The 27,269-nt window shown below is 49.4% G+C and overlaps 2 protein-coding genes across 2 annotated transcripts in view; both read right to left on the reverse strand.

The window, feature by feature from the left end:
* TBC1D7 (TBC1 domain family member 7) overlaps positions 1-27,269 on the reverse strand; it is a 142,866-nt gene that overhangs the window by 39,598 nt on the left and 75,999 nt on the right. The gene's annotated exons all lie outside the window — the stretch shown is intronic.
* GFOD1 (Gfo/Idh/MocA-like oxidoreductase domain containing 1) overlaps positions 2,351-27,269 on the reverse strand; it is a 101,909-nt gene continuing 76,990 nt past the window's right edge. The window contains exon 2 of the mRNA XM_022586685.3: positions 2,351-9,407. Coding sequence (XP_022442393.1) covers positions 8,488-9,407 — 920 coding nt within the window. The 3' untranslated portion in view covers positions 2,351-8,487. The remainder of the gene's footprint in view (positions 9,408-27,269) is intronic.

Here is a 27,269-nt window from a genome sequence, read left to right on the forward strand (position 1 = left end):
GACTGGGGACTCCCTAGGGCCTCGTGTGCTTTGTGGACGTGAACTCCACATCTGTCGCAGCCACTCACAGCCCTCTTAGTGTTCCTCCTCCCCCGGGTGTCCTGCTTCCAAGGTGCCGGTGGCTAATGATGAATCCGTCAGAGACAATGGGACTGCGGTACGTGTAAATCCCAGATGGTAATTCTGGGATTGAGCCCCGTCAATATACAAATCATCCACCAAGAAAGGAATGAATCTGCAATTGCCCAAGAAGTTGCTTCATTTTCACTTGTGTCTAAAGGGAGAGTTTGGTTTGACCCAAGGTGATCGCAATCTATGTAACATTAGGAGAGAAAGGTGTTCCCTTGGTTAGGATATTGTTGGAGGAAGTCCAACAGCCAACTTAGATATGACTTCATCTTGTAGAGCTGTGGTTGGAGCACAGCAATGCTGCAAAGGCTGTCCTAGCTCAAGTCATCTCTCAGGAATTTACCCAGCAGATGGAGACTCAGAGATAGGATTCAAAAGGAAGCCTGACCCTGAATGAACAAGGTGAAGAATTTTGAATCTTTTGCATCACCTTCTTTGTAGAGCTTTTGGCTCAAGTAAGCTGTCGCGCTGTCTAGTTGGTTGTGACATGGCTCAGCTCTGTGAAGTGGCGTCTGTTCCATTTCTGTCCTCTACACTTCCTGGCCAGCCTTCCAGCAGGGGGCACTACTACTGACAAGTGCATGTAGGGACTGTCTAGGAATATCTAGGCAGAGGGATCTTTTCTGCTCAGGCAAGATTAAGGTAAATGTGTGTTGATAAAATGGGAGCATACAACTTAGAGTGAGGTGAAATTATTATTCTTTCGTTTGTATACAAAACTGTGCACACTTTGTAGATGCGTATTTCATTCTCATAACAATTGTAGCAGTCATTGTATCCTTCATGTTGTATCACCCAGACTTGTCAAAATAGGTGCTAAAAATGCACAAGATAAAAGGTGAAACTGGAAAATGGTCCTGTGTATCTGTGTGTGTGCGTGTGTATGTGTGTGGTGGGGTGGGAGTGGCGAGGGGGTAGATCGGCATAGGAGGAGACATAGATTCTTCTTCGTTTGACCCGTAAACTATTGATACAGCCTGAGTGACTTGCAATGTAATTGCAACTGTTCTTTTTAAACAACAGTTCAGAGACTACGAAAGCAATGTGATCATATCCTGTAATTTAGTAGGACAAGGCATAATCCCCGGTTTACGTAACAAGAAGTGAGCCTAAATTGAGAGAAACCAGCATCACGAAGAGATTCCAAATCTGTGAAGGAACAACTGGATTGAAAATGTACATAAAACGCTCAGGAGCGTGGAGTCTTCCATTAGGGGTTGGCTCGCAGGCCACTTGGCTGGAAGAAACTAGAGAAATGGACCTCATCGCAACCATATCTTACGTTTGGGCAAGTGGGGCTTTCAGCTCTGACAAAGCACTCTCTCTCACAGCCTTCTTCAGAACCGATCTTAAGGTGTGAGAATGTTATGCGTGCATTGTCATAATCCACGTGAATGCAGGGATTTGCTGCAACTTTGAATGGACAGGCTGTGTTCTGAATGCACTAACATCGTGATCTGCTCATGAAGGAATGAACCATGGGATCTCAGCTTTTGTATTTTTCTTCCCAATTCTTAACTGTTTTTAAGTGAAGTGGAAAGCATGGACCAGAAGAATTACCTGTGTGTTGTCTAAGACAGCAGAGGGTGGAAAGGAAAGACCTGCCCATCCATGAGAGACTTCATCCATGCGAATCTCAAGTTCGGCTGAGCTCAGTCCAAGATGCTGGCCCTTAAACACCGCTAAGAACGACATAAGCAAAGATGCTCTTCTAAAGAGGCAACTGAGCCTGTCTGAACGTGTCTTATAGGGCTTGGTGGGAGGTGTTAGGTTAAGATCCTGATATAATAGAGAATTCTAAAATGTGCTCCTCAATCTAAAGTCTATGTTATCATCTTTGTCTGGACTGGGCTTTCACACAGACACACACACACACACACACACACACACACACACACACCCGCAAGTGGCCTTAGGCAGGTTATTTCCCCTCCATGTCCACATTTCCAAAATTTGAGCCAGGATTTGAACCAGACTGCTCTAAAGTGCCTCCAGTTCTGACATTCAATATATCTACCATCAAAAAGCAGAAGGTCAGTGGATTCCATTGCTCTGTTTCATGGATGCTGACACAAGAACAGATTCCCCGCACTAGGCACACACCCCCCCGCCAGATGCACCACCATCATTCCCACCCCCATTCTTAATTCAGATCCCCCAAACTGGCCAGCTACCTAACTCATCAGGTAGAGCACCCAGGTGTAATAAACAGGGAAACGGCTGCAATTATATCTTCTCTTCAGTCTTTATTTGCTACTTCCATTCCTTTATCCCACCAACACCAACTGGGGAGGACAGCAGGAAGCCACATTTGAAGCGGCACATGCCCGCTGGTGGGGTGATGGTAACCATGGCCCCCTGAGCATTGCAGAGGTAACACGAGGCATCAGCAGCTCCGGGCCTGGAGCACAGACTGTACAGCCCGAGGGCCTCGTAGGGAAGGCCACCTCCCACAGCAGTTTGGCTTTTAAAACACTAAGAACAGGTGCGTTCATTGTCTTTTTTTTTTTTTTTTTGCTTTAATAATAAAAAAAAGAAAACCCAAACCTTCTATAATTTATAAGCTATTTTTTGCTATCTACATTATATATAAAATATAGACTCTGTTTACTTTATAACACACATCTTTTTCCCTTGATAAATAACTCTTTAAAATATCTAGTGTACATGCCTTGACTTTTTATATGTTATGTTTGTTTTTATACATATACATACATATATATACTCATGTTTGTAGAATAAACACACACTCGACATTGACAACCAAACAAATGCAATTTTTGGTTAAAAACAACAACAACACAATAAAATAACAGTAAAAGCACCAGGCAACCAACAGAAAACCATAAGTACTAGAAACTTCTCCCTCCCCTGGGCAAGGCACAGGGCAAGAATACTAAATATGGTTGGATGCCTGATGGGGAAGGAGGGGAGCAAAGGAGCGGGCAGGTCGCTTCCTTGGGTTCTGTTTCTTAGCCTGGGACTAGAATCAAATCAGTCATGGAGTTGCTGGGGAGAAACCATGGGGCTCATTCAACAACGTAGCCCTTGTGATGGCTGCAGGGGACAGCAGAGACCTGGACCTGGGTCAGTCTGGGGGCCCCGCTCACACCACCCAGGCAAGCATGATTGCCACGCCAAGCACGGAGCCACTGCATGTGCCAGGGCCTTGTTATTTGTCTACTCACTGCTGGTGTAAACAGAAAGGGGCAACAGATTCAAGAGTATTCAGTAGTGCAACACTTGAGGAGCCTGACAGAGCCAGACGCTTGGTGCCCCTCTCAAGAGCTCCAGCAAGTAGGGACCGTACATGGGGAAGAAAATGTCAGTAGGCCACTGCCTTTCATTGCTAACTGGTGTGGAACTCAGGTGCGCGGTACTTACTGGCTGCACCTTCACTAACGAAGCACAGAAGGTCTACACTCCTCTTGGGAAAAGTTCTGAGGCCCCACTCAGGGCTCTTCCCTCAAACTTGGGGTACCCCCCAACCGCCCGCTTCTCTGCCCAGGATGCGACAGGCTGGGGTGGGCCCATGGGCTGCAGACAAGCACAGCTTTTATTTCATTCTGCGTCTCCCTGTCCCCGAAAGGGAATTGAAAGGCAGGGCTCGGAGAGTCGATTTTAAAAAAACAAAACAAAAACCTCCCCAGTGTCGTGACCTCTGCCCTATAAACTTCAGGATTTGGATGGCCGAAGATGGAGGCGGTAGGTGGGGCAGGAATCCTAAACTAGTCAAGACCTAGATCTGTACGCAGAGGGCAGGGTAGAGCCCGGAAGTAGAGCTGGCCTCAGGAAATCCCAAAGGTGAGCATCTGAATGTATGTCCCCCATCCTTGCCAATAGAATACAAATTAGAGATAACTGTTCACATTACAGTCACAATGGGAAATTTTAAACAGCTAGTTTTCTGAGTACATTCAAGACATAACTGAGTTTTTAAAAAATTGATTCAGCTGCAACATCTCAGGGAATACTGTCAGTTGCAGGTCTGAGTTCTAACCGCAACTCTTGCACCAACTAGCCCTGCGACCTGAGACAAGTCATTTCACCTCTCTGGGCCTCCCTCTCCCCATCTGAGAGCTCTGAAGATGCAGGATGGGACTTGGAGTCAGAAAACTGGGATTTTAGTCCTGGCTCTACCACTAGGAAGCGGTGTGACCTTGGTCATCACTTAACCTCGTGGGGATGTAAAAATAAAGGAACTGAATATATTGGGCTCTGAAGTCCCTCCAGATGCAACTGGCTTTACTTTCTCCCCAGGGTACCCTTATCAACGCTGAATTCCTCCCCCGCCCCAAACCCACCAGAATAAAAGTGATGCAATCAGAAACCTACTTTGTGACCACAGGTCGCATTCAACAGCTGCCCCTCTGAGCCAAGATGAAGAGTTAAGAGAGTCTAAAGGCACAAATGCAACACGCAGCTAAAATCCGAGTCACAAGCAAACGAACTGTCAAAACCCCACTCCCTGAGAAAAGACATTTTCCTATGTTATATACCGTGAGAGCAAAACCCAAGGCCATCCATAATAATCGGCTAACGTTCTGAAAATCCCCAACTCTGTGGCTTGCCGCATCGCTTACGATCAGAATCAACTTAGGACGTTGATTTGAAAAGAAGCCGAGTGCTATTTCCATTTTGGAAGAGGAAGAAAGATCGACCCCTTCTGTTTGCAGCTCTACAAGGAACCTTCTGGCAGAACATCAAACGTGGCATCCTGCTCCACAGGCAGGTGTCGACAGCAGCAGAGGGGCACCCCCACACAGGTCACATGGAACTCTAATCGCTGTTGCTCCACACACCCCGACAGGGTTCGACAAGAAGCACTTTCCTGCCCGGGAGGAATAGCAGAGGCTCAAACCGTTCTTCGTGGGAGGCAACGTGGTTTGGAGGAGAAGAAAGGTTTGGATTCAGGTGACCCCACTTCTACTTAATAGTTTTGTGACTCTGTGCGAGTTCCTCTTCCTCTCAGCCTCAATTTTCTCACGTGTAAAATGGGACCGACAATACCCAATGCTACAGGGCTGTTTTTATGGATTAAGCGAGATAACGTACTACCCTGCACACAGTAGATGATCAAGCAATGTGGGAGCGCAGAGGGTACTGGCGTGGCTCTCTGAGGATGGGGAAAGGGTCTGGGAGAAGTTCCCCTTGAGCTGGAGTCAGCCAAGCTGCCCTTAGAGTCCCGAGGTATCTGCTGCCTGTTGGGCTAAGGAGCATCTGTGGTCCCCTGCCACTCCTCTCCACCGGGGGGGAGAAGTCGTAGGGGAGCTGACAGTGGCCATGAACTCTCTCTCCGGGAGAAAACTCAGAGAATCCAACCCTTCCAAATAAGCCCAGAGCATTCCCAAACACTTGTGGTTACCCTGACTTATACCCCCTCTCAGAATTTGGAATTTGGAACATTCTGCAGAGGACGTCAGTGGCATGAGCCCAAATGTTCAGCATCAGAGGCCCCCTCACAATAACAGGAACAAATCAGGCAAGTGGGGACTAAATGTGATGACCCTAAAATGGAGCCTCCATTACTCTGGGTCCTTGAAACACATTAAACAAGGCAGAGAGGGCTGGGTTACTCCAGAGACTTCATCTGAGCTAAAACCCAGCTGATGGTACCCAGTCCCCTGAGGGGACTATTAGGGGTGCTGGGCTGGGACAAAGTCCTTCCATAGAATGTTGAAAGCTTCAGATTTCAGCTTTATATTGTGACTCCTAATCAAGTCTTTGCAAGTGATAGGACTGGGGCCCAAGGAGCGCTAAAGAACCCATTTACTGCAGATTTTACACTAAGAAAATGAACTATGTCTTTTCTTCCACTTGTTCCTGCATCTACCTATACATGCATTTCAGTAGACAGAATTTAAGAACACTTACTAAAATATTTTTCATGCTTCTTTTTAAGAATGTATATTCTTTCCATATACCCCAGCCTCAAATGAGAATTTCTGTTTTAGACACTAAATATTTATCACGGACCTCAGTGATCTTTGGGGAGAAAGTAGTCCCAAGTATTTTAAGTACAGAAACAAAACTGAAACCCCAGGAACAGCCCTACTTAGATTATAAATGACTTAGAAAAATGAGACTCATAGAGTCACTAGTTTCCTTTCTCTACATCCTGGATCACAGCCTTTCGGGGCCAACTAGAAAAAGAAAATATTCTTTCCACTCAGTTTCCACAAAAGCTATTTATCCAGAGGGGAATTTAGGAGAATCTGAACCAAAACAGTCCATGGCATGGCCCTCTGCTCAAATTCTTACTGGGAGACTTCCATTCTACCAAATCTCTAGTTTTGAACTGGTAGCTAGGAAAGCTGGCAGGCTGATTCTGTGAACGGAGCAGGGACCAATCGTACGATGGAGAGTTTTAGCTCACTAACCTTCCCACATTGTGGTAAGGGACCAGGAAGCAGGGTAATTCTTTCTAGGGAGGCGATCCCTACCCCTCCGTGCTAGAAAATACCACATTCCCGTGGTGTTTGGACACGGCCACGCAGTACCCACGGGCAGCCTGGGATTCAGTGTATTGGCCCTGGGAGGGGGAAGGAGGAAGCAACTGATCGCACGGTTCATTTGGGGACTTTGCCCACTCAGAGCCTGGGGTTCACCCTCAGCCCCTTAAATTCCCTTCCAGCTCCAGTGCGGGGCCATCTGAAAAGATGTCTAAATGTCACTTGTGTGCCAAAGACAACGGCTGGGTTTCTGTGACTGTGAACAAACGCTGTGTACATTTACAAGTAACAGTCTCCACAGCCAAGCTCGACAAATGTCCTATGTGGGATGAAGGACTAAGAAAAGATAACAAAAGGATAATTCCCCATTTTCAAAATGTATTTGACTTGGGCTTTCTTTCAAGACTAGGTCTGAATTTTTAAGAGCGATTTTAGTGACAATGGTGGTAGTGAGCATTTATAAATCCGTGTGTGTGTGTGTGTGTGTGTGTGTGTGTGTGTGTGTGTGTCTGGTTGTTCCCTTCTGGCACTGCCTGCTCCAAGCCTGCAGTTTGCCATCTCCAGTAAAAGCCCTCCCTGTAAGCAGAGGATGACAAGACAAGAGAGACAGGAGACCAAGAGGAAGAAGATGTTTTTTCCTACATTAGCCTTCTTCAGCCTATGGGAACTATACACCTCAGAGGGTTCTCAAACCCCATTTAGAAACGCCGAAAATTATGTTGCTTGCTGTCCTTTTGTTTAATACCTATTCAAAATTTTTCTTTTTTTGATGCGTGAAAGCGAAGGTCCAAGCTAAGGAAAAGAGCCTTGACTATTTTTTTTTTTTTCTTTTAAAGGGGAGAGGATTATATCTGAGTGGACCTGAAGGCTTCCCTTTTAAAATCTACAAAGCTGGGGAGTCTCCTAAGAGCCCTTCCCCAGCTCGCTAGGAGAGATGGGTCCAGGGCTCACTTGCCCTCCTGCTGGGAAGTGCCACTGTGACCCTGGGGCGCAAGGCTGCCCCTGGTCCTGGAGGATAGCACAGGAGCCTGTGGTCAGACGCACACCTCCTTCCTGCTGTCTCCTCGTCCCCGTGAAAGGACAACCTCAACGCTCCAGTACCGAATCCCTCCTTCCAGGCCATTCCACTCCACCGGAAATGGGCTTTTAATTGCTGGCAGATCCGAAGGGATATTTTCTTCTCTGCCTCATCTGTCTCAGTGCAGGCTGTGCCCCTGCTCTCTCCTTTTGGCTCAAGGGAACCCGATTCTCTGCTTGCTGTTCCTGGCCCTCCCTTACCCTACACCTCAGGCCAGGAAAAGGGCACTGAACCAGTTAGGAAGACACTCCCTCCCTCGGGCTTCCTGGGAGGAAGACCAATCCATCCAGAAAGCTGTACACTTTGCTACCAAGTACTTTTTCCTTCAGACACTTGAAGTGGCTTCCTGGAATCTGAACTTTCTCTTTAGCCACTGGCGCCCCCCCCACTCCCGCACACACACCTGCAGGCTTGCGTGGGCACGTGAAGATATGCCGTCTCCCGCCAGCCGAGCTCGCCCCTGGAAACAGGGCTCAGAGCACGCAGGAGTATTTGGCTTGCCAAGGGAGGGGGGGGGGGCGGATGGATGAGGGGCGGAGGCCGGCAACCCCTCCCGGCTTCTCACAGTAAAGGGCAGCTGAGGCGGCCGACCGCCTCTGTCTCAGCCGACGCCAGCAGGGACGACCTCAGGGACCGCGGGTCACCGTCCCAACAGTCTCGTTCGGGGCCCCTCACCGGGACAGGGGCTCAGCCTCCCAGATGCCATTTTCTCACCCTGCCTTTCCACTTCCCCACCCCTACACTCCTCGAGGCCACCTCTCCCCCATCCCTTCCCCCTCTCTGGGCCCCAGGCGGGAGCCCTAGGTCGCGCTGGGTCCCCAATCCGGGCTAACAGTACAGGGACATCCGGCTCCGGCGCATGGCCTCGCTGATCAGGTAGGCGGGGCTCAGCTCGGGCTCCTCAGTCATCACCGCGATGTTCTGCCACTCGCCCGTCTGGCTGGACCGCTTGATGGTGTCCACCACGCACAGGGCGTACAGGCAGTCGTCGAAGGTGGCGGCCATGGTGAGCGGTCGCCCGTCCCATGTGCGCCGGTCGTCCTGGTCCTGGAAGGCCTGGCGCACGGCCTGCATCATCTTGATGGTGCCGCGCAGGTAGGGCGAGGGGATGTCGCTGAAGGCCTTCTCGGGCAGCAGGGAGTTGCTGACGGGCGTGGCGTCCTGCACCAGCAGCTCCTGCGCCGGGGCGCTGTTGCGCTGTCCGTACAGGTCGGTGCCCACCGCCAGCAGGCGCCCGGCTGAGCCCACCACGGTCACGTCCTGCTTGAACTCGCCGGGCACGTTGAAGTTGAGGGTGACGGTGCAGCACACACCGCCCTCCAGCACCATCTGGAAGGTGCAGAAGTCGTCGCTGGTGATCTGGCGGATGCCCTTGATGTGGTCGGTCTGCTTCACGAAGGTCTTGAGCAGCCCGTGGACCTTGACAGCCTTCTGGCCGGTGAGGAAGGTGAGCAGGTCGATGATGTAGGTGCCCACCGAGTGCAGGCCGCCGCCGCCCATCAGGTCGTCGCAGCTCCAGTTGTACTTCTTGCCCAGCAGGCTACCGCCGTGCACCTGCACCTCGCACACCAGCAGCTCGCCCACGTAGCCCTCCTCGATGAGCTGCTTCATGCGCACGAAGGCCGGCAGGAAGCGCAGCACGTTGCCCATGATGCTCATGAGCTTGGGGTAGTAGTGGGCGGCCGACATCATGCGGAAGGCGTCCAGCGGCGTGGCCGTGCGGTCGCAGATGACGTTCTTGCCGATGCCTGCGGGCGGGAGGACAAACAGCACGTCAGGGCGCTGGCGCCGAGCGAGCGACAGGGGGCGCTGTGGCCCCCAAATCGTAATTTATGGACCGGGAACCAGACCGGACCGGCTACCCTTACTACACTTTTAAAACATCTTATAACACCTTTTACTTATACAAAAATAACATATTCTATACATTTCAGTGTTACTTTAAATATTTATGTCGAATTACTTTAGTATTAAACCATCACATCGATTTAAATATTAAGATTTATTTTCATACATTTAAAGTCTATATTTTAGCAATTTTTAAAATGTTCGCCAATATAATATCAAATGCTTCATTTAATATTTTATTTATATGAATCTATAACATTTTATATACAAATATATTTTACTTGTAAAGTTAAAATATTTAAATACAAAATGTAAGTTCTATTAAGGTGTACAATATCACGTTCTACATATATTTTATTGAAAGTTATCTTACATGTGAAACGTTTTATATGTTTTATTTTATTTGTAAAATAAAATTTTTATTAAAAATATCACATGTAGAGAACAGTGTCTTTATCTGGACAGAACCTGAATACATAAGCTGAAATCACAGCAACGCGAGTCTGATTAAGGATGAGGAAGAATTTCTTAACCATATACTTCAAAAGTCTAAGCTTTTAGCTGTCTCTCCCACAACCAGCAAGCTTGTTTACTGAAGCTTGTTTATTGCTTGCAATAATCAAGCATAACCAAGGATTATGTTTTGAGTGTTTTCTTGCTTGTTTATTTTGCATTATGGATTAGAGCTGGCTGTGCTCACAGACGTGTTCGTTTAATGTTTTCCTGTTCCTTACGGGAAGAGCGGATAGTCCTTATATCTGAGGGATGGGCAGTGACTCAACCCTCATCTGTCTCACAGCCTGGGAGGGTGGGGACGTTGGTGCCTTTGGCAATGGAGCTGAGGCCAAATAAGAATTAAGCTTATGCGATGACTCTACCAAGTACCTAAGTTATAGGTAGGCGGAAACCCTTTAGGAAACTAAGTGGTTCTGGGTCAGGAGAAAACAAAAGATCCAAGGATAGGAGAGTGACAGGGAATAAGAAAAGGATTTATTCCAAGATAAAGCTAAGAGGGAAGAAAGACAACTCAGCTGAACCTGGAGAAACAGCCAGTTGGAACTCAAAAAAATAATCATTTTTTAAAAAGTATACCGATTTGTTAGCAAGCCAGATTGAAGGATGCCAGATTGGGAAGCTTCGGAGTCAAGCCACATGCCTGCCTATGAGTTCTCTGCTGTCCGGTCATGTTCTGCACGTAGACCCTCCTATGGAGAGCTGAACACTCCAGCCACAGACAAGGGACATGCCACAAGGGAGATGGGGTGACGAGACTCGCACCCATCCCAGTTGTCCTGACCACAGGCACCTGACTTGACAAAATCCATGAACACCGTGGAAGCCCTACAACTGTGGGCGTCTGTCCAGTGGAGATGCCTGGGCAAGGCCACAGGCACGTGGTGCTCTCATTTTCCCATTGGAAGAGCTCACCGGGCAATTGAAGTGGCCAGAACAGACTGGAGAAAATACATACAGTCGATGGCTGTCAGTTTCCAGGTGCACATCGAATTCCAGCCCCGAGTGAAAGGCCTGGAGCCACGCAACAACCCCATCTCCTGGCCTCCTCCACACTGGCAGAGCTGGGCTGGCTTTCCTGACGACCCTGAATGAACAGTAAGAAGCTTCTTTACCTCTGAGTAACCAGGTGAGGACTGAGGCTCTGGAAGAGGGGTGAGGAAGCATTGGTTTGTGTTACCAAAAGTGCCGCGCACCTGTGTGACATCGTGTTCTGATAATATGGTCCTATCGGCATTAGGCTCATGTAACACGGGATAATGCCGGCAGGAGCAGATTTCTCTGTAAACAGATGGGTAGGTCACTACAGGTCCAGGTGACAAATGTTGCCAAAATCTGCCTCACACCTGTTGGGTATAGGCTGTGGCCTCTCCTACCCTATTCTCAGGGTCCACAAAGCCAAGACCCCTGATGGCCATCTTCTGAGTACACGCTATTGTCATATTAATGACACATGAAAAAACAACAAGTTTATCTTGTTTTTTTCTATTCTAAGAACTATCAGATAAAACAGTAAAAGAAAAAATAAATTGAGAAAAATAATTCACTCCCCTCCACATACCCAAAGCAATCATCGCATGGGTAATTCTTTGAAGCTCTGTAGATGAAAAGATACTGGTGAAAGCTATAGACTCCCTTTCCAGAAGAATGCAGGCCTGCCTCCCCCAAGATTCTGAGATACAGGCATCTCTTCCTTTGGGCTATTTAAGTATGTTGTGGTCCCACACTAGACAGCAGCTTCCTCAAGGATCAAGCCTGGGCCTTCTGCTTTCTTAAGTCTCCTCTATGCCCACGGCACCTAGAGGCATGCGATGTGTGTGCAGGAAGCCAGAGGTCGTTGCTGCCTGACACCACCACTCTGCCCACAGTCCTCTGCACCGTCCACACTTTACAGATGGGTCTTGGCAACGTCTTAACACACAACATCTTCAAAAGTCAAAAGAGACTTCTAGGAATCTAGCATAAAGGAATCCTCTAAAATGTAAGCACAGCTTCTCGCCCAAAGATGCCGTCACTGCGTGATTTATTACAGCAAAAAGCTAAGAACAATGCAAATGCCCAACAGAAGAATGGGTAAGTAGGCTGTAATGTCTCCATATAATGGTATATCGTGCAGCCATTGAAAATGATGTTTATAAAGAGTTTTTAACGGCAAGCAAGATGATTATGAGGTCATGTTAAGTGAACAGGGCTCTATTCATAGACATGCTATGATCTCAACTCTCTCTTAAAAGGACACAAGAAAAAAACCTGGAAGGGAATACCTCAGACTGTTTACAGTGGTTAATTGATTAGTAGGATTAAGACTAATTTTTATTTTCTTCACTACCTTTTTCCATATTTTATGAGTTTTAACTTTTACGGTCAGAAAAACATTTGTTTTTCTTTTTTAGGTCCAAAGGAGACACAAAGACTTAACATGATGGCAGAAGGGCCCTCCAAAGCCACGGAAGGGCAGGCAGGTTCCGGAACTCATGGACCTGCCCCAGTTCCTGTGCCCAGGGAGCTGATGAAAGCCCCTCTGACCCTAAACTTGTGATGCTTCCAAGGCTCAGGTCTTCCTGTTCCAGTTCCGCAGGACTTCTTCATGATTCTGGCAAAGGCTATGGACTCTCTTCAGAAGGTCAATTCACACATACACATAAGACTCTACCCACATCCCCAGCTTGTGCAGGGCCCCCTGGGGCTCTGAAGAACAGGCAGCTCCGCTGTAAGTTGTAAGATAACTCCTAGAAGCCCAGGTAACGTATTGTTCAAAATGAGATAATGCTTCCAGCTTCAAAGGAACCCAAAATGCAGAGCTAGCAGACTGCTCACAGATTTATAAAGCAGAGTTTGTTTTCTCTGTTTTACACAATCTTCCCTCAACGCTACCTCTTGGTAGGCTTCTGCAAAGCGCTCTCTGGGACCATCCCCCAACCACCAAGATCCTTAGGTTCTCTTGGCCCGCTTTTCCCCACCAAAATCTGCCCTTCCAAAATGCCCAGAACCTGAAACTCCAACGTTCTTAGCAGTTTAACAAGAACCAAGGGCTTAGGCTAAAGAATACCATTCTAATTGTGGACTTTCAGTCATTGGATACTGGGGTGTGTGTGTGTGTGTGTGGTGTGTGTGTGTGTGTGTGTGTGTGTGTGTTGGTGCATCAGCGTGGCACAGAGCATTCCCCTCACCCCTAAAATCACATGCCATATAAAGGGAGCTTGTGTTGTCTGCGCAGAGGGGTGACACAGCCCACAATCCGGGTGTGTCAGATGCCACTGAATATATGTGGGGATTTTTCCCGAAGAAAGCAGACAGATCCCTGCCTTCCAAATTGCCCCTGTCGGCCTGGGCTTTGGGTCTGGTTCTCCAGAAATATCATAGGTCTTTGGTGTCTTCATGATTTTCATATGTCTTAGCACCATGCCTTTCTTGCCACCTCCAGAGAAAGTGCTGGAATGGGCTCTTCAGAGAAAAGCCCTCTCCATTTTGTGCTGGAAAGGAAATAATAAGTAGGGGCATCCTCCCCAAGCCCATGGCTCTGACATTCCTTTGCTCTGAAGATAAGTCGATTCTCCCAAGGAGACAGGAACTGAAGAGCTCAGGGAGAGGCAGAGCCCGCCCTCAAAGCAGCCATGGCTGACCCCTAACAGGAAAATTACCACCCTGGTCTCTGCTCTGCAAACCCTAAGAGGACAGCCTATGCCCTGTCACTCCTGGGTGTACAACTTTGCCAAAAGTACAGCAGTGCCATCTGCGCTGCCCTGCATCCACACGTCTCTCAGGCAGACAGACAGACACAGACACAGACACACACACACACACACACACACTCCCTTTAGGTTGGGGGTTCATATCGTCTTGTGGCAAGATGTGTCTTCCTTCTAAGGCAAGAGATCCAAAACTTTAGCGAAAATCGTGCGGCAGAGAATCAAGCAAAGGGACTTGAAACATACGGACCTGATTTCACTCCAAATCCACAGGCAGTGCGAAATGAACCGGGGGAAAATCCCGAGTGCCCGAGGAAAAGCTGGAGGCTCTGCCAAACCCCAAACATCTCCCGAGCAGCTGGACAGTGTCAGCAAAGCCCACTGGCTCTCACAGGGATGCAGAAGAACAGTGGGAGCTTTCTTGGTTCTCTGGGCTATGGCAGCCGGTGGTCACCCTGCCGCTCCCTCCGGGGACACCACTGCCCCACGCTCAGCTGGCTCCACCCAGGGGCCTGTGGCTGCACCAGAAATGGCTGTCTTGGGACCTTGCTGCATTTGTCAAGGGGGTACAACGTGACTCTGGTGGGTGGCAGAGGACGTGTGGAGACTGGTCTGCATGTCCTGGGGAGTCTTCCTAACCCACCTCCATGCACACCGTCTGCCCGTTTGCGTGAGAACAAAGAACGTAAGTTGGGTCTCTGGGGAGCCTCTGGGCTGGAACGAACTTACTTTATCAAGACAAGAACCCCTTGTCAGCAAATAAAGTGAGAGCTTTCTGTCCGGGGGATGGTGGGGTTAATGCCTTCTCACCTATGTCACGGAGCTGAAGTGGGGGAGAAAATGAGATCATGGGAAATTTCTGGAAGGTGAAAGTGTCATGTGCAAGGCAGTATGCCTGTTTTTTGTCAGGAGTTTTTACATGAAATCATTTCAGAAGGAGTTTTACTGCCCTCCTGAGATTCCCTCGTAGGGAGATGGAGAATATGTTTCCTCCAGAGCCTGCTGAGTGTGTGCTCTCTATCTGAGTCCAAATATCCATGGCCCTCCGAGGACTCAGTGCCACAGGGAAGGAGTTTCCAACCAACAGACCCCAAAGTCGCTTTCAGGCAGCTGTGCCCCTCACGCCCTCCAAGCTCAGGGTCTCCAAGCTGTGGCTGAGAACCCACCCACCTCTCCTTCCAGAGACTGGAGCTTTTATGAGGGCTGATACTCCAACCCAGGGACCCCAGGAGCAGGGCAAGGGGCTTCCCACTGACACCTCCGGGGAAAGACGTATGCTCTCTGCTGTCCCAAAGAGCTGCTGTCCTCTCCCGCCCTTGATCAGGTAGGTGGTACCTGGAAATATGGATGCCACCCAGCCACCCAGAGTCATTCTTTAGCATAATCAGCCTGGAACTTCAAAGCATCCCTCCCTGCTAGCACAATTCCAATTACACACTCCCTCATCTAATCGACAGTGGCGATCTATGAGGCCGATGCTACTTTCCCACCAGTTCTTCCCCATCATTCCACTTGTGTTGACAGCCCCTTATCTTCTGAAAGCCAAAACGGATGCTGGTCCCGGAGGCTGGCTTGCGCTGTCCCGGCGGGTTGGCCGAGCCCCACAAGAAGTCCCATCAGATACAGCTTCCTAGTTCCCCACCCCCACCCCATTCACCCAAGGCAGAGAGGGCTTTCCCTGCATTTCAAGCAGGGAACGCATTATCTTCCTTTATAGTCCATTCCTGCAACATTTCTGTGCTAGGCACTGGGACCCAATAAATGAGTAAGAAAGATGAAAAGGAGCCCACAGTTTAGTAGAAGAAACCAACCAGGAAATGAGTGATTATGGGATCTAATAGATATAGGATCTAATAGAAGGATAAACGATGAGAGCACAAAGGAGGGGCTGCCCAACTGACTTGGGCGTGGTAGGGAGCTCTGCTGAAGAGGTGACATTTGGGCAGGGTTCTGAAGCATGTGTAAGAGTTCACCTCTTCATTCAGAAGCTTTGGGTCCCATTTAGAAAATGGTCTAAAACAAGGGTGTTTTAAAAAAAATTCCTTTATTTGAAATGCAATTTGAATTTTAAAAGATTTGCACTGTTCAAAAAATAAAATAAAACAAGGGTGTTTAACCTGGGTCTGAGAAACCACTAAAATTGGACTATTTAAAAAAAACTGTGTGAAACCTGATGTTCATTTTCTGAGGAAGAAGATCATTAGAGTCTTAAAAGTGTCTCTAATTCAAAGGGAATCAAGCAGAACTACAGTTGAGAGTGAAGAAAAACAACATTTTAAAGGCCAAGATAGATCTCTGGTTTCAACAGAACTAAGTATCTGAACAGACAGGGCTGTTTGTGATCGTTCCTTCTCTGCTCCCGGAGACATGGGACATGTGGTCAGTTTCACCCCCTCACTGTAACACTCCACTCAGTCCAGCTCAGTCCCTTCCTTCCTTTCTTCCCATCCCACCCCTGTTATCTCCTTCCCCTGCTCCCTGCCCCCCTGGCCCCAACACACACACACACACGTGTGTTCTTTCAGCTGAGAAAAGCATCAGCAGAAATGACCTGTCTCAACCCTGCTCTCTGCCCTCTGGCCCTTCTTCCATGTAAGTTGGGAGAAGAGCCCCTTTGGAGAGATTAAATCCCTCATCTTCAATCCCCATGACAGTTCCTGACAACTTCGTGACTCACAGCCCTAATCTAATGCGTTCACTATAATCCTGACATAATTTAAAATAGCAATCACCACCACTCACGGAGCAGCAACTCTGTATCAGAAGAGGCTGCATATTTTACATTCCCTTCCGTTTTTGTGCGTGCACACAACCCCACAAGGCAGGTGCTAACCCTGTCCCCATCTCACAGACACGGAAACCGAGGCTCTGAGAGAGGACGCTATTTGCCCATGGCGCCACAAAACTCAATGACCAGGACGGCTGGGATTTGAACCCAGACACATGCTCCCATTCTGGCCAGCCCCACATGTCAATGCACACATGTGCAATGCCCACGGCACCACAGGAGGGCTCCCAGGAGGTGATGTAATGGGCTGGGGTGAGCACCAGAAACCGGGCCAGTGGGGGGCAGGTGTGCCCGACGCTCAGCTGAACGACCGCCCGCAGTCCCACAGCAACTTCTAATTTCAAACCTGAGATGGAAATGGGTCAGCGTGACCCATATTCAGCCCCTTTTGTCAAGGATGCCCTCTGTGGGCTCTGAAAGAGGGGGGACAGCCAAACAGAGGAAGTCAGCACGGCTAACATGGACAGGACCTGATCTTGAACTGACTGAGGTGTTCAAGTGCTTTTCTGTATACAACCCGCCCTTAAAGGCCAGCCCCCATCCCACCAACCCTTTTTATGGACTTTCCTCCACTACTCGGGCCTGTCATCAGAGCCCTCCTTTTGCACAGGAATCCCTGTCGGTAGCTAGATTTTCTCAGATGGTTTCATGTATAGTAGTATCATCTAATCATTGAGCCTGCAACACCCATAACAGGGACGGCACTCCTGAAACACTTTCCATTTGCGGTTTCCTTATCGGTCGATCGCACACATCTCCACTGCTATGGCTCATACAGGTAGAGGTTGAGGATATAATGCTGGGAAGTTTCTAACCAGCTCCTTCCAGCCTAGGCATCCCCAGGAGAGAAGAGAAAAGCTCGCCACGTCTAGCCCAGGGAAACCAAGAGGAGAGGTTTAGAAACAGCAGTGGGTATGTGGAAGCCAGCTTCCCAACCTCCATGCCTAGACGTGGCCCACAGAGAGCCAAGTGTCGAGAGGGGCAGGGAGGTGGTGGGAGGGCGCCTTGGAGGACAGAGGTCTGGGGCTGGATGCAGTGGCTGCAATGATCGGGACGGGACAGAGGAAAACGGCCAGGACCATCAGTCCCTCTTTGTTGGGCCCCAATGGCCAGATGACACCTACCGCACCTCAGTTATTCTGGGGAGTGGCCTGCACTGCCACCGCACACCTGGACAAGCCAGAGTCAGAGGCACCACCTGGATCCAGGGAACACAACCAGTCACTCAAGCCTCACTTTCCCCATAGAAGCCGCCACCTTCTGCAGCAGAGGCGGGCAAAGGGTAGAGTCCTGAACAACTGGGCCCCCAGACTCATCAAAAAGAGACCGAGCTGCTTACAAGAAAATGTAAGCGACGGCGCTGGTGAGATGACCAGACTGCACGATGACTCCGTTTCCTACCTACTCCCTAAAGATGGAGCTTAGAATGGGGATCGGTGTGGCTACAGAGAAATAAAGAAATCTGTACTTCCTTGTCCTATTTATAGTGGGAATTCTCATCACACATCCCAAAGGGTGGGAGACTCGCGGTAGCTCCCAAAGCCTCCCCGGAGTCCCCGACAAAACCTCAGTCCCTGTCAACGGCACGTTAACACGCTTCAGAGAAGTACTCCCCCCTCACTGTACACCTGATATGAACGTAAGACAAGACTTAAAACTAGGTAACTTTTCAAAAAAAAAAAAAAAGTAGGAAACTCTTTCCATTCAAGAGGGGTTATGCTTTAGTGAAGGGATCATAGGTATATTCACCAAGCAGGTGTTTTGTGGGTTTTTTTAATCACTATATTTCACACAGTCTAGCTTCTTATAAAAAATAGAAAAATGCAGAAGTATTGGGTTTCTTCCTCCAGAGCCTCCCCCACAACAATAAATCAGCTGGAGCTGAATAGTGGCCTCTGCAGACCACAGTCCCCACCAATCCCTATTGCTCGACTGTATCAGTTTTCTGCTGCTACCCCAACAAACTACCAGGAATGTGGCCACTTAACACAACACCCATTATCTTCCACTTTTCTGGATCAGAAATCCAGGCGGGCACAGCTGGATCTCTGCTCAGGGTTTCACAAGGCTCCCGCCGGAAAGAACGTCCTTCCCAGCTCATAAGGTTGTCTGCAGAATTCAGTTCCTTAGGGCTGCAGGCCTGAGGTCCCCTGCTGCTTTCCGTGCTGGCTGTGCAGCCTCTAGAAGCACTTGCATCTCTCAGGAGTGGCACCATCTTCGGGACAGTATCAGCATCATGGGGAAGGCAGTCCTTTCCACGCTTGGAATCTCTCTGACTTGCCCCTTGGCCAGCAGCTAGAGAGAACTCTGTCCTTAAAGGGCTCCTGTGATTAGATTAGGTCCACCCAGATCATCTCCCTTTGGCCACAACTAATCACAGGAGTGACAGCAGGGGGCGAAGGTCATCTTCAAATTACTCCAGCCCAGTCCCTTCATTTGCCTGTGAGCCCTAGAAAACTCTGCCAAGAGGAAGATTCTCGAGTATTCTCCCAAGTAAAGCGCTTCAGACACGTGTCAACATCCCTTCCAGACCTCCCTTTGCTTCTATGTTCTTGTAGTAGTTTTTACTCCATCAAGCAGGACTCGATGAGGTACTCTAGGCTTTTTAAAACCTATTATTAGTCTCCTCATTACCACGGAGATTGTGTCCTCAATTCGGGGCTCCCTGTAGGCAGTGGTAATAGGAACAGGGCCAGGAAGGTGGCAGACTTGGCCTCTGGGAGCTAGAATGAACACAAGGAAGGGAAGGGGAGCTGAAATTGTTATGAACCCACCAGGTGCCCGGGCTTCCCGTTGGTTCAGTTAAGCATCATACAGGCATCGTTAACCCCATTTGTCCAGAAGAGCGAATGGAGGCCGAGAGAGATCACGATTGCCCAAGATCATAGACATACACAGGTCCAGATGCAAATTCAGTTCTGTGATCCCAAAGCTCTATGTTTTCCATTTTCCGTGTAGGGAGTTGCTACCGGTGGGAGGGTGGGAGTAGCGTTAGATGACTGAGCCTCAGAGCACCAGGCGGGTTAATAAAAGAAACCCAAACCCTTTGGGCCCCGCTGGACCCCAGCACTGAGTTGAGAAGTGATTCAGGAAGGTGACGGAGGGAGGGCGGAGGCCGGTTACTGCTTGGAGGGGGAAGTGCTGAAAACCAAGAAGGGCTGGAGGCTCCACATGGGAGAACCACAGCCACTGCTGTCCTTGACAGGTCGACGTCGTTGCTCTACACCTGTGGCAGTGAACTGGCCAGAGCAACTGAAAGATTATCATCAGGAAGGAGAGTGGCCGTGGAAACATGGTGGTGACTGTGTTCCCACATTGAATAAAGGAAGCCCTTAAGGGTCTGGCCTTCTGCATGCAGGCACCTGCTACCTTGGCAGAAGGAACTAGGTAGCAATGGTCTTGCCTCACACTTCACCCCTAAAAAACAGTGTGGCAGCAGGAAAACGACGGCGGGGCCACACTCCTACCCCACCATGATCCTTGGGGGAATAAGTACCTCGGTGTGGCCAGAAAGCAGCCTGATGCTCTAAGCTTCCTCATGTAGAAACAAGGGATCTTGCCCCCATCCAGAAGCAAAGGGAACAGAAGTGCAACGTTTCTGCCGATGTGACCAGACAACAGTAACAAACCCTTCCCACAGCCTGGAGGCAAACCGGATCCAGGGCTGTGGATTATCAGGTCGGGGTAATCATTAACAAACCACCTCCCAGAGCACCTTCACCTACAGCATCTCCACGTGTTAGACCAAATCTGTGACGAGGGGAGGGGAGGGAGTGGTGGGAAGGTGGTGGTGATTAGAAACAGAGAAGTAACCTAGAATTAACTAGGTGTTTGTGTATGTCTGGGGGGGGGTGCTGGAGATTTGTAATGTTCAGGGGCTGCCCAGCACCCACATCTCCCTGCTCCATGTGGGAATTTCCCGTGTGGGCATCTTGGTGGGAAGCAGAGCTTCTTCCCATTATGGAAGCCAAGCCAGGGGTTGCTTTCCCAGCAGCCTTTGCAGTGAAGGCACACCTGGGTTTGGCCAACCAGGGACACTGCCTGGGCCTGGAACCCGAGGAAGCAGAAAGGTGGGGAGACCAGGCTGGCAGTGGGGATAGCAACATCGGTCCCCAAGGGCTGCGGTGGCAGTGATGCCAAAGATGGCACCTGCGGCCTAGGGCCAGCATCGTTGCAAGCAACAGCGTCCCCGTCCACATTGGCTGGGTTTCTCTGTGTGATCTGGACCGATTCCAGCTGCCAAGCCTTTCTTTGTTCTTCTTGTTTTCCAAGCCTGCTTCCCCAGGCGGCCGAACATTTCTGTGACGAATTAATGTCCTTTCAACAAATTCCATTCTGCTAAAATCGGCCAGGCAATTTGTGTTGTTGGCAGTTAAAATGCTTCTCTAGTACAACAGGTTTACAAGCTTTCTGGACGCCTTTCTGAAAAGATTGATTTGGGGACAGAGGAACCGCTGAGGGCCTATAAATAAAGCAGCCCAAGATCCGGCGTGATTTATTGGAAAGGGAAGCGGAGTGGGGGTCGGGGGGACGTGGATTGAAGTTCTGATTCTGGCATTTGGAACTGTGTGACCCAAGCCATTTGATGTTGAGGGAGCTCAGTTCCCTTATTATAAAATCGGAAGAATAACGGCTTCTTCAAAAGGCTGCCTTGAGGATGAAATGACAACACATGAAAAGTGCTCATGAATGTCTGCTGAATTCAATAACACATCCAAATAAAAACAGCTCATGTCAGCTCTGAGAGAGACAAAAATTCAAAAGAGATCAGGGGCAGGGAGGTAAGTGCATCATAGCAAGGGGTGGGCGTGGTGGTGTGTGGTTTTGGCAGTGGTTAAGGTACCAAGACTTGAAATCGAAATGGGTTCTAAGTCTGGCTTTGCCACTGATGCGATGTGCAAAAGCCGTCTGTGAAATGGGGCTGATACCTGGCCCCGCCAGCTTGACGGGACTCCTGAGAATACGAAATGAATAGTTTTGAGGAACGTCTGCTGGAAGGAATAAGCCTATTGCAAGAATGAAGTTACTGCTGAGATGCAGTAGCAAAAAAGTCCCCCGAAAGAACAAATCTGCTGCAGCGTGCTCTGCCTGGAATCCCCGGGCTGGATGCTAGATGCACCGGCTGGGGTGCTGAGTCACTTGACATGGGGCACACCCCGGCAGGGACTTCTGTTGGCATCACTGGCTATGTGGGGTGGCCTGGGAGGCGAGGCTGGGCAGGCGGAAGGGCAAAGGCAGCATGAGACATTTGGCTGAGCACCTTATCAGCTGTTCCTGTAAATAACTGAAGCTCAGCTAGTGACCGAGGCTGCGGATTGGAAGCCCTTTGCTGAGAACCACCCCTCACCCTTGGCTGCAGCTGGTTTCTGCACGGATCTGTGCTACCGTCATCACCAGGACGAGGGCCCTGTCCACAGAACTCAGAACCTCAGAAATGGGCAAGACTCTGGGAGGGTGGGGTTGGCAGGGGGACGTTACAAAGCCCCTAACTGAACACAGAGATCTGTCGTCCTCCCCGGAGCAGAGGCGGGCGCACAAGCCAGCTACATCCTCCCTCCACCAACCTTTTCTCTTAAAGAGACAGTGTTCGGTTTTCCCTCTCTGGACCAGATGACAATCCCCTGCACTGAGCAGGTGAAGATTCAGCAAATTTAGCCAACCGTGGCTGAAAGGCCCAGAGCTTTGGCGGTTTTGTTGCTGTTGTTTTCTTTGGGCAACAATTTGCAAACAATGCAGGTTCTTTGTAAAGGCCAAAACCTAGCTGGCAGGAGCTCCCAGAAAACTGGGCGTACCTGGGTCTGTGTTTGCCTGAGCAATGCTAGCTGAAAGCCTGAAAAGCGAGAAAGCTCGTGGGCTGCCTGGTGATGTCGGGGGGGAAGCAGCCCCATTGTGCAGATGCGGAGACGGGCTGAGTCAAGTCTTAATGCTTTCTCTTCCACACAGTACTACTGTGAAGCCCTGAAGGAGGCGGGATACAGGCATACAGGTGATAACGGCTCTTTATACATCCGGAGGATGCTCCTGCACGGAAGGGGCTCTCTCTGACTCCCAGAAGAGGGCTCTACATGGGCACAGCGCTGGAATAAGCCTGGCCTGGGGCTCGTGAACACCCGGCCACACATCAGACTTGCACAGAACTGTGGGGAGATGTCCAGATATCTTAGACACAGCAGAGCCCTAAAGGTGTGCCGAAACAGAGAACAAGGACAGAGACCCAGGCTTGGTTTGCTCTGTTCCACAGTGGGGCGGGTGTCGTTAAGGGCCCTGGAGAGCAGGCAGGTGTGGCTTGTCCCCGTCCCTCCTCCACGACAGCCCTCACCCACCCACCTCTCATTAACCCCTCCTCCTGAGAAAAGCCTGTCGTGCTCAACCGCAGAAAGTCTAAATCTCCACCCCAGGAGGAAGGGTTACGGAAACAACTACCACGTAGTGACTGGCAAGTGCACTAGGTACAAAGCACCCGGCGAAGCGCGGCTGCGCTCATCAGATCCTCCCGACACCCCGGACAGTCACTGTCGTCCCCATTTCACGAACCATGAAGCCAAATCCTCGAGAGTCAATGCCCAAGTTCACATCCTAGTAAGTGGTAGAGCCGGGATTCAAACCCACATATTCTGGTTCCCTCCGCGTACCCGTGACTCACCTTGTGATTCTAAATACAACTTGACAGGCAGTAAAACATGACTGCCGAGGAACCCAGCTGTAATCATGGATTTTCATGTAATTATTCGCTCATCCCACAAACACTTAGTAAGGGCCTCCCGGGGAAGCAGTGGGAGGGGGGTGCCCAGCCTCTACGTGGTCTTGTAATTTTCCACTACTAGTTTCTGTGCTTTAGAACCACAGTTCCCAGCCTGAACGTCTCGGCACCCAAGGCATCCAGGGACCCCATACCGAACTCGCAGGGGCACTGCGGTGTATTTTTCATTTCTGAGGAAAACATAGTGGTACTCGACGTCTATCGGATGCTGCGGGAGATACTCGCTCTAAAAAGTTCAGTTTCAATACTGATTTGCACTACACTCCTTTCGATAACATGCCCTCTCTGTGAAGCTCGGTTTTCGGCAGTTGCTGTGATGAAAAGCAAATAAACCAATCGAGGCAGGACGGGAAATGAGGGCGGTGCGATCTCTCTGATTCTGTGGTTTGAGAAGCTGTGCAGTGCCCAATGGGCACACATATCCCAGTGTAACCCATTCTGATCATTTAAGAATGCAATACAAATATTTTTATTCCTTCAATTTATGTGTTATTTTTTCAAGTATCTGTTATGTTGTTGAGACACAGTATATATGTCTATTGGATACTACTTGGATCTTATTATTTGGACTTACTAAATGGAATTGCCAGGTCTTTCTTGTGGCCTAGGAACACCATGAAAAAATTACTGAGACATTAAGAGCACCATGAATGAAGAACGTTTGGGAACCTTTGTTCTAGAACATTCTAGGTACTCTCTCCCCTAACCCACGGTTAGAAGTTCTTTAAAGGCAGGAGCCATCTTATACTGGTCAATACTTTGGTTTCCCCTTGGCATAGTTCTTGGCTTGCTGTAGATACTTTTTAGTACCTGTTCACAGTTTACAACAGAAGTCTGAACCTGAAAAAAAAGTCTGAATCTGGCCTGCAGAAGCCCTTAAAGATCTACAGAGGTCCAGCGAGGTGTGAGTGATACAGGGGCTGCTGATACTCCAAGCTCACAGGTCCCACCAGCTAGGGGGCAGAGACGTGTAGGGCACCTTCCTGCTCTTAGAGAATAAATAAATTTTTCTGAGCTTTCTGATGCAAAGTAACACAATCAACTGCCTCTGAAGGGTTTTAAGGACTCATGGAGATATAACCTTTAGGTATACATCACTTTAAACTTCTGAGATTCTGTTTAATTTAAGCTGAATCTATGATCATGTCAATGATCTAGATTACTTTTTCTAGTCTCGAAAGGCAAACCCACACCTCTGGGAAGACAGGCCCCTCAGCACAGAGGGGAGGGTCAGCAGCAGAGTTCAAGTCCAGCCCTTGGGTATCTCCCAGCTGGAACTCTCCAGCAGGAGTTGCAGGGCTGCTTCTGTATCTGCTGACCAGGAGAGCGCAGAGTAAACTGGTTGCTTAGCAACAGCTGCAGCCACTTCCCTGGTTGGGGTGGGGGGAGAGCAGAGGAGGTATACGTCCACAGGGAGGCTGACGTTCTCATCTCAGGCCTGTGTCAGCATCTCCAGACAGGACTGGCAGGAGAGGACCCACCCAGGCACCTGCTCCCACAGGGCTCTGGTCCCAACCAACGAGAGATGACATCAGCAAGGTAAAAATGCCGATGGAGCTCATGGAACGGTCTTTAAACGGTCTTTAAAGTGATGGTGTGATGGCAAGTGATGATGGTGGGAACCTTCTGTAAAAACCAATCGTTCTGCAACAAGGAAGCGTTGCTGTCCTGCTTGGGGCTGGGGAGAGGAAGATAGGGGTCTGGGACCTAGAGAAGATTCCTCTCGTGCATTTCTGCCAGGCTGGGAAAGGAAAGATCAGAATCATTTTTCTTTTCTTTCGGTGCATTAAGGTGAAGCAGTCACCAAGGGGCTTTTGAGTATAACTTATGCTATTAGCTCACTGAATAGCTGAGTGCCTTTTTTATGCAGGTCAATTTCTGTTGAGGGGGTGGGAGGGTGAGAGAAGAGAGGTGTTAGTGGAGTAGTATGGGTGAGGGGCAGGTAAAGCACCGTGCCTGAAACAGAGCCATTCACCCATTTTTCGAGTGTAAAGCCTAAAGAATGTCCTCTGTGAAAGTTAAAGCACTCATAGAGCAGAATAATAATAACATATAAGAATAAAGTCATGAACTATTCCCTCCTCATTCATGCCTGCTCTGTCTATGCAGCTCACTTCTCCTTTAGATTTCTTTTCATACCTCGTTTCCATCAAACACCAGTTTATAAGACTCTCTGTCCTTATCGGTTGGTTACCTTAGGGTAGTGAGTTTGGACAATTATCCTTATTTTTTCAAACAGCTTTGTGTTTATGGACCTCTGTTCTCCTTTTATTCCCAGGCCCTACAGGGTCCCTACATTGATGTCCCAGAGAGTCCCTAGCTCACCCCAATCCCCCTTGTTAAATCCAGGCAAACAAACCTGCACTGTGCTCACGCTGGACACACGCCAATGAATCAGCAGTTCTAGGGCCACTGCCTGGAAAGCTCCGCCCACCCTGAGGAGGAGCCTTGCTCTGCTTGGAGGACACGGGGCTGTCCCTGCTATCCAGAGCCAGCAGAAGAGTCATTCACCTGGCAGAACCTGCTCTCCAGGGCCGTCATCCACTCCCCCACCAGTGCGTTGGCAGCACAAAGCTCCCCTCTCCAAACACCCTTTATCCTGCTGCTCTGCCTGGTGGTGGTTTTTTTTTTTTTTTTTTTGCGGTACGCGGGCCTCTCACTGTCGTGGCCTCTCCCGCTGCAGAGCACAGGCTCCGGACGCGCAGGCTCAGCGGCCATGGCTCACGGGCCCAGCCGCTCCGCGGCATGTGGGATCTTCCCGGACTGGGGCACGAACCCGTGTCCCCTGCATTGGCAGGGGGACTCTTCAACCACTGCGCTACCAAGGAAGCCCCTGCCTGGTGGTTTTGAACAGGCAGTGTCCCGCTCCACACACACCTCGCTATCCGAGGTTGAGTAATCAGTATCTGTGGGCACGAGGCCGGGGACAGGCGGTGGAGACTTCCTGCGGATCCTGTACCTATGACCCGGCCCCAACTCTGACCCCGTGCATTCCCTCATCCACAAAGTGAGGGGCTGAGCTGAAGCCCTCTTCCGCAGAACACTCGCCCCACAGGGTGTTCATCGCCCCGCCATGCACGAGAAAAGGATTCTAGGGTTAAGAAGTATGGGAAGTGCTTGTTGAAAATGCAAACTAGTTGCAATTCTGTTTTCCATCCCCAGCCCCAGCCTAGATCTCACTCCTCACTGCCCCAGCAGAGATTCGACTTGCCAATCACCACCCTCGCCCCGTATGCTTCTGTGTGTTCCTGTCTTGATGGTTTTTAAAGCAACGTTAAGCACCCTGTTACACAGGCACACACACAATAAATACAAGTTGCAAGCACCCTCTCCATCAGCAAAAGGTTTCTCTCATATAGTACTTCTTTGAACCATTAATGACTGCGCGCATCTCCAAGGAATCAACGACACTGGAACAATCCCCCAGCGATCCAACCTTTCCCCCTTTATAGTAAAGCATGTTGGAGAGAAGAGAGACAGCTAGTGTTTGGACTAGATGTTCCACAGGGGGGCTCCAAGTATAACATCCACGATTTATATTCTTTATACCGTGATTTGCTAAGCGAATCACAAATCTGCATTTATTTGGGGGGCATAGAGAGAAGATGGGGAGCCAGAGGGGCTGTGGTGCTAAGTCAGGGCTACCTGTGGTGCTGCAGCTGGCCCTCCACACGGCCTCAAGGGAGGAGAGCACTTTAGTCCTTCTAGAAGCTACAATTCAGGGGTGCGAAAGCACTCAAGGACACGTTGCAGAGCACATGCTGCCCAACCTCCATTGCACACACAACTTTAGGTTGAATGAGTTGAAAAGAAAGAGGTTTGGTAAACTGTTTAGAAAAATTCTCAGCAACTGGACATCTAAACGACTCACTGCAAAATTCAAATAGAGGAGCTTCTGCCAACTGCTGATAGGCAATGAATTTTTTAAAGGTCCATACCGTGTCAATACAGTGGCTTTAAAAAATGTTTAACATCCCTTTTCCAATCTATCTTACTATTAGTCTTTTCCAAA

The sequence above is a fragment of the Delphinapterus leucas genome, chromosome 10, assembly GCF_059928025.1.
Source record: "Delphinapterus leucas isolate spDelLeu-1000000601 "Yukka" chromosome 10, BTC_Dleu_Yukka2, whole genome shotgun sequence".
Taxonomy (NCBI): domain Eukaryota; kingdom Metazoa; phylum Chordata; class Mammalia; order Artiodactyla; family Monodontidae; genus Delphinapterus; species Delphinapterus leucas.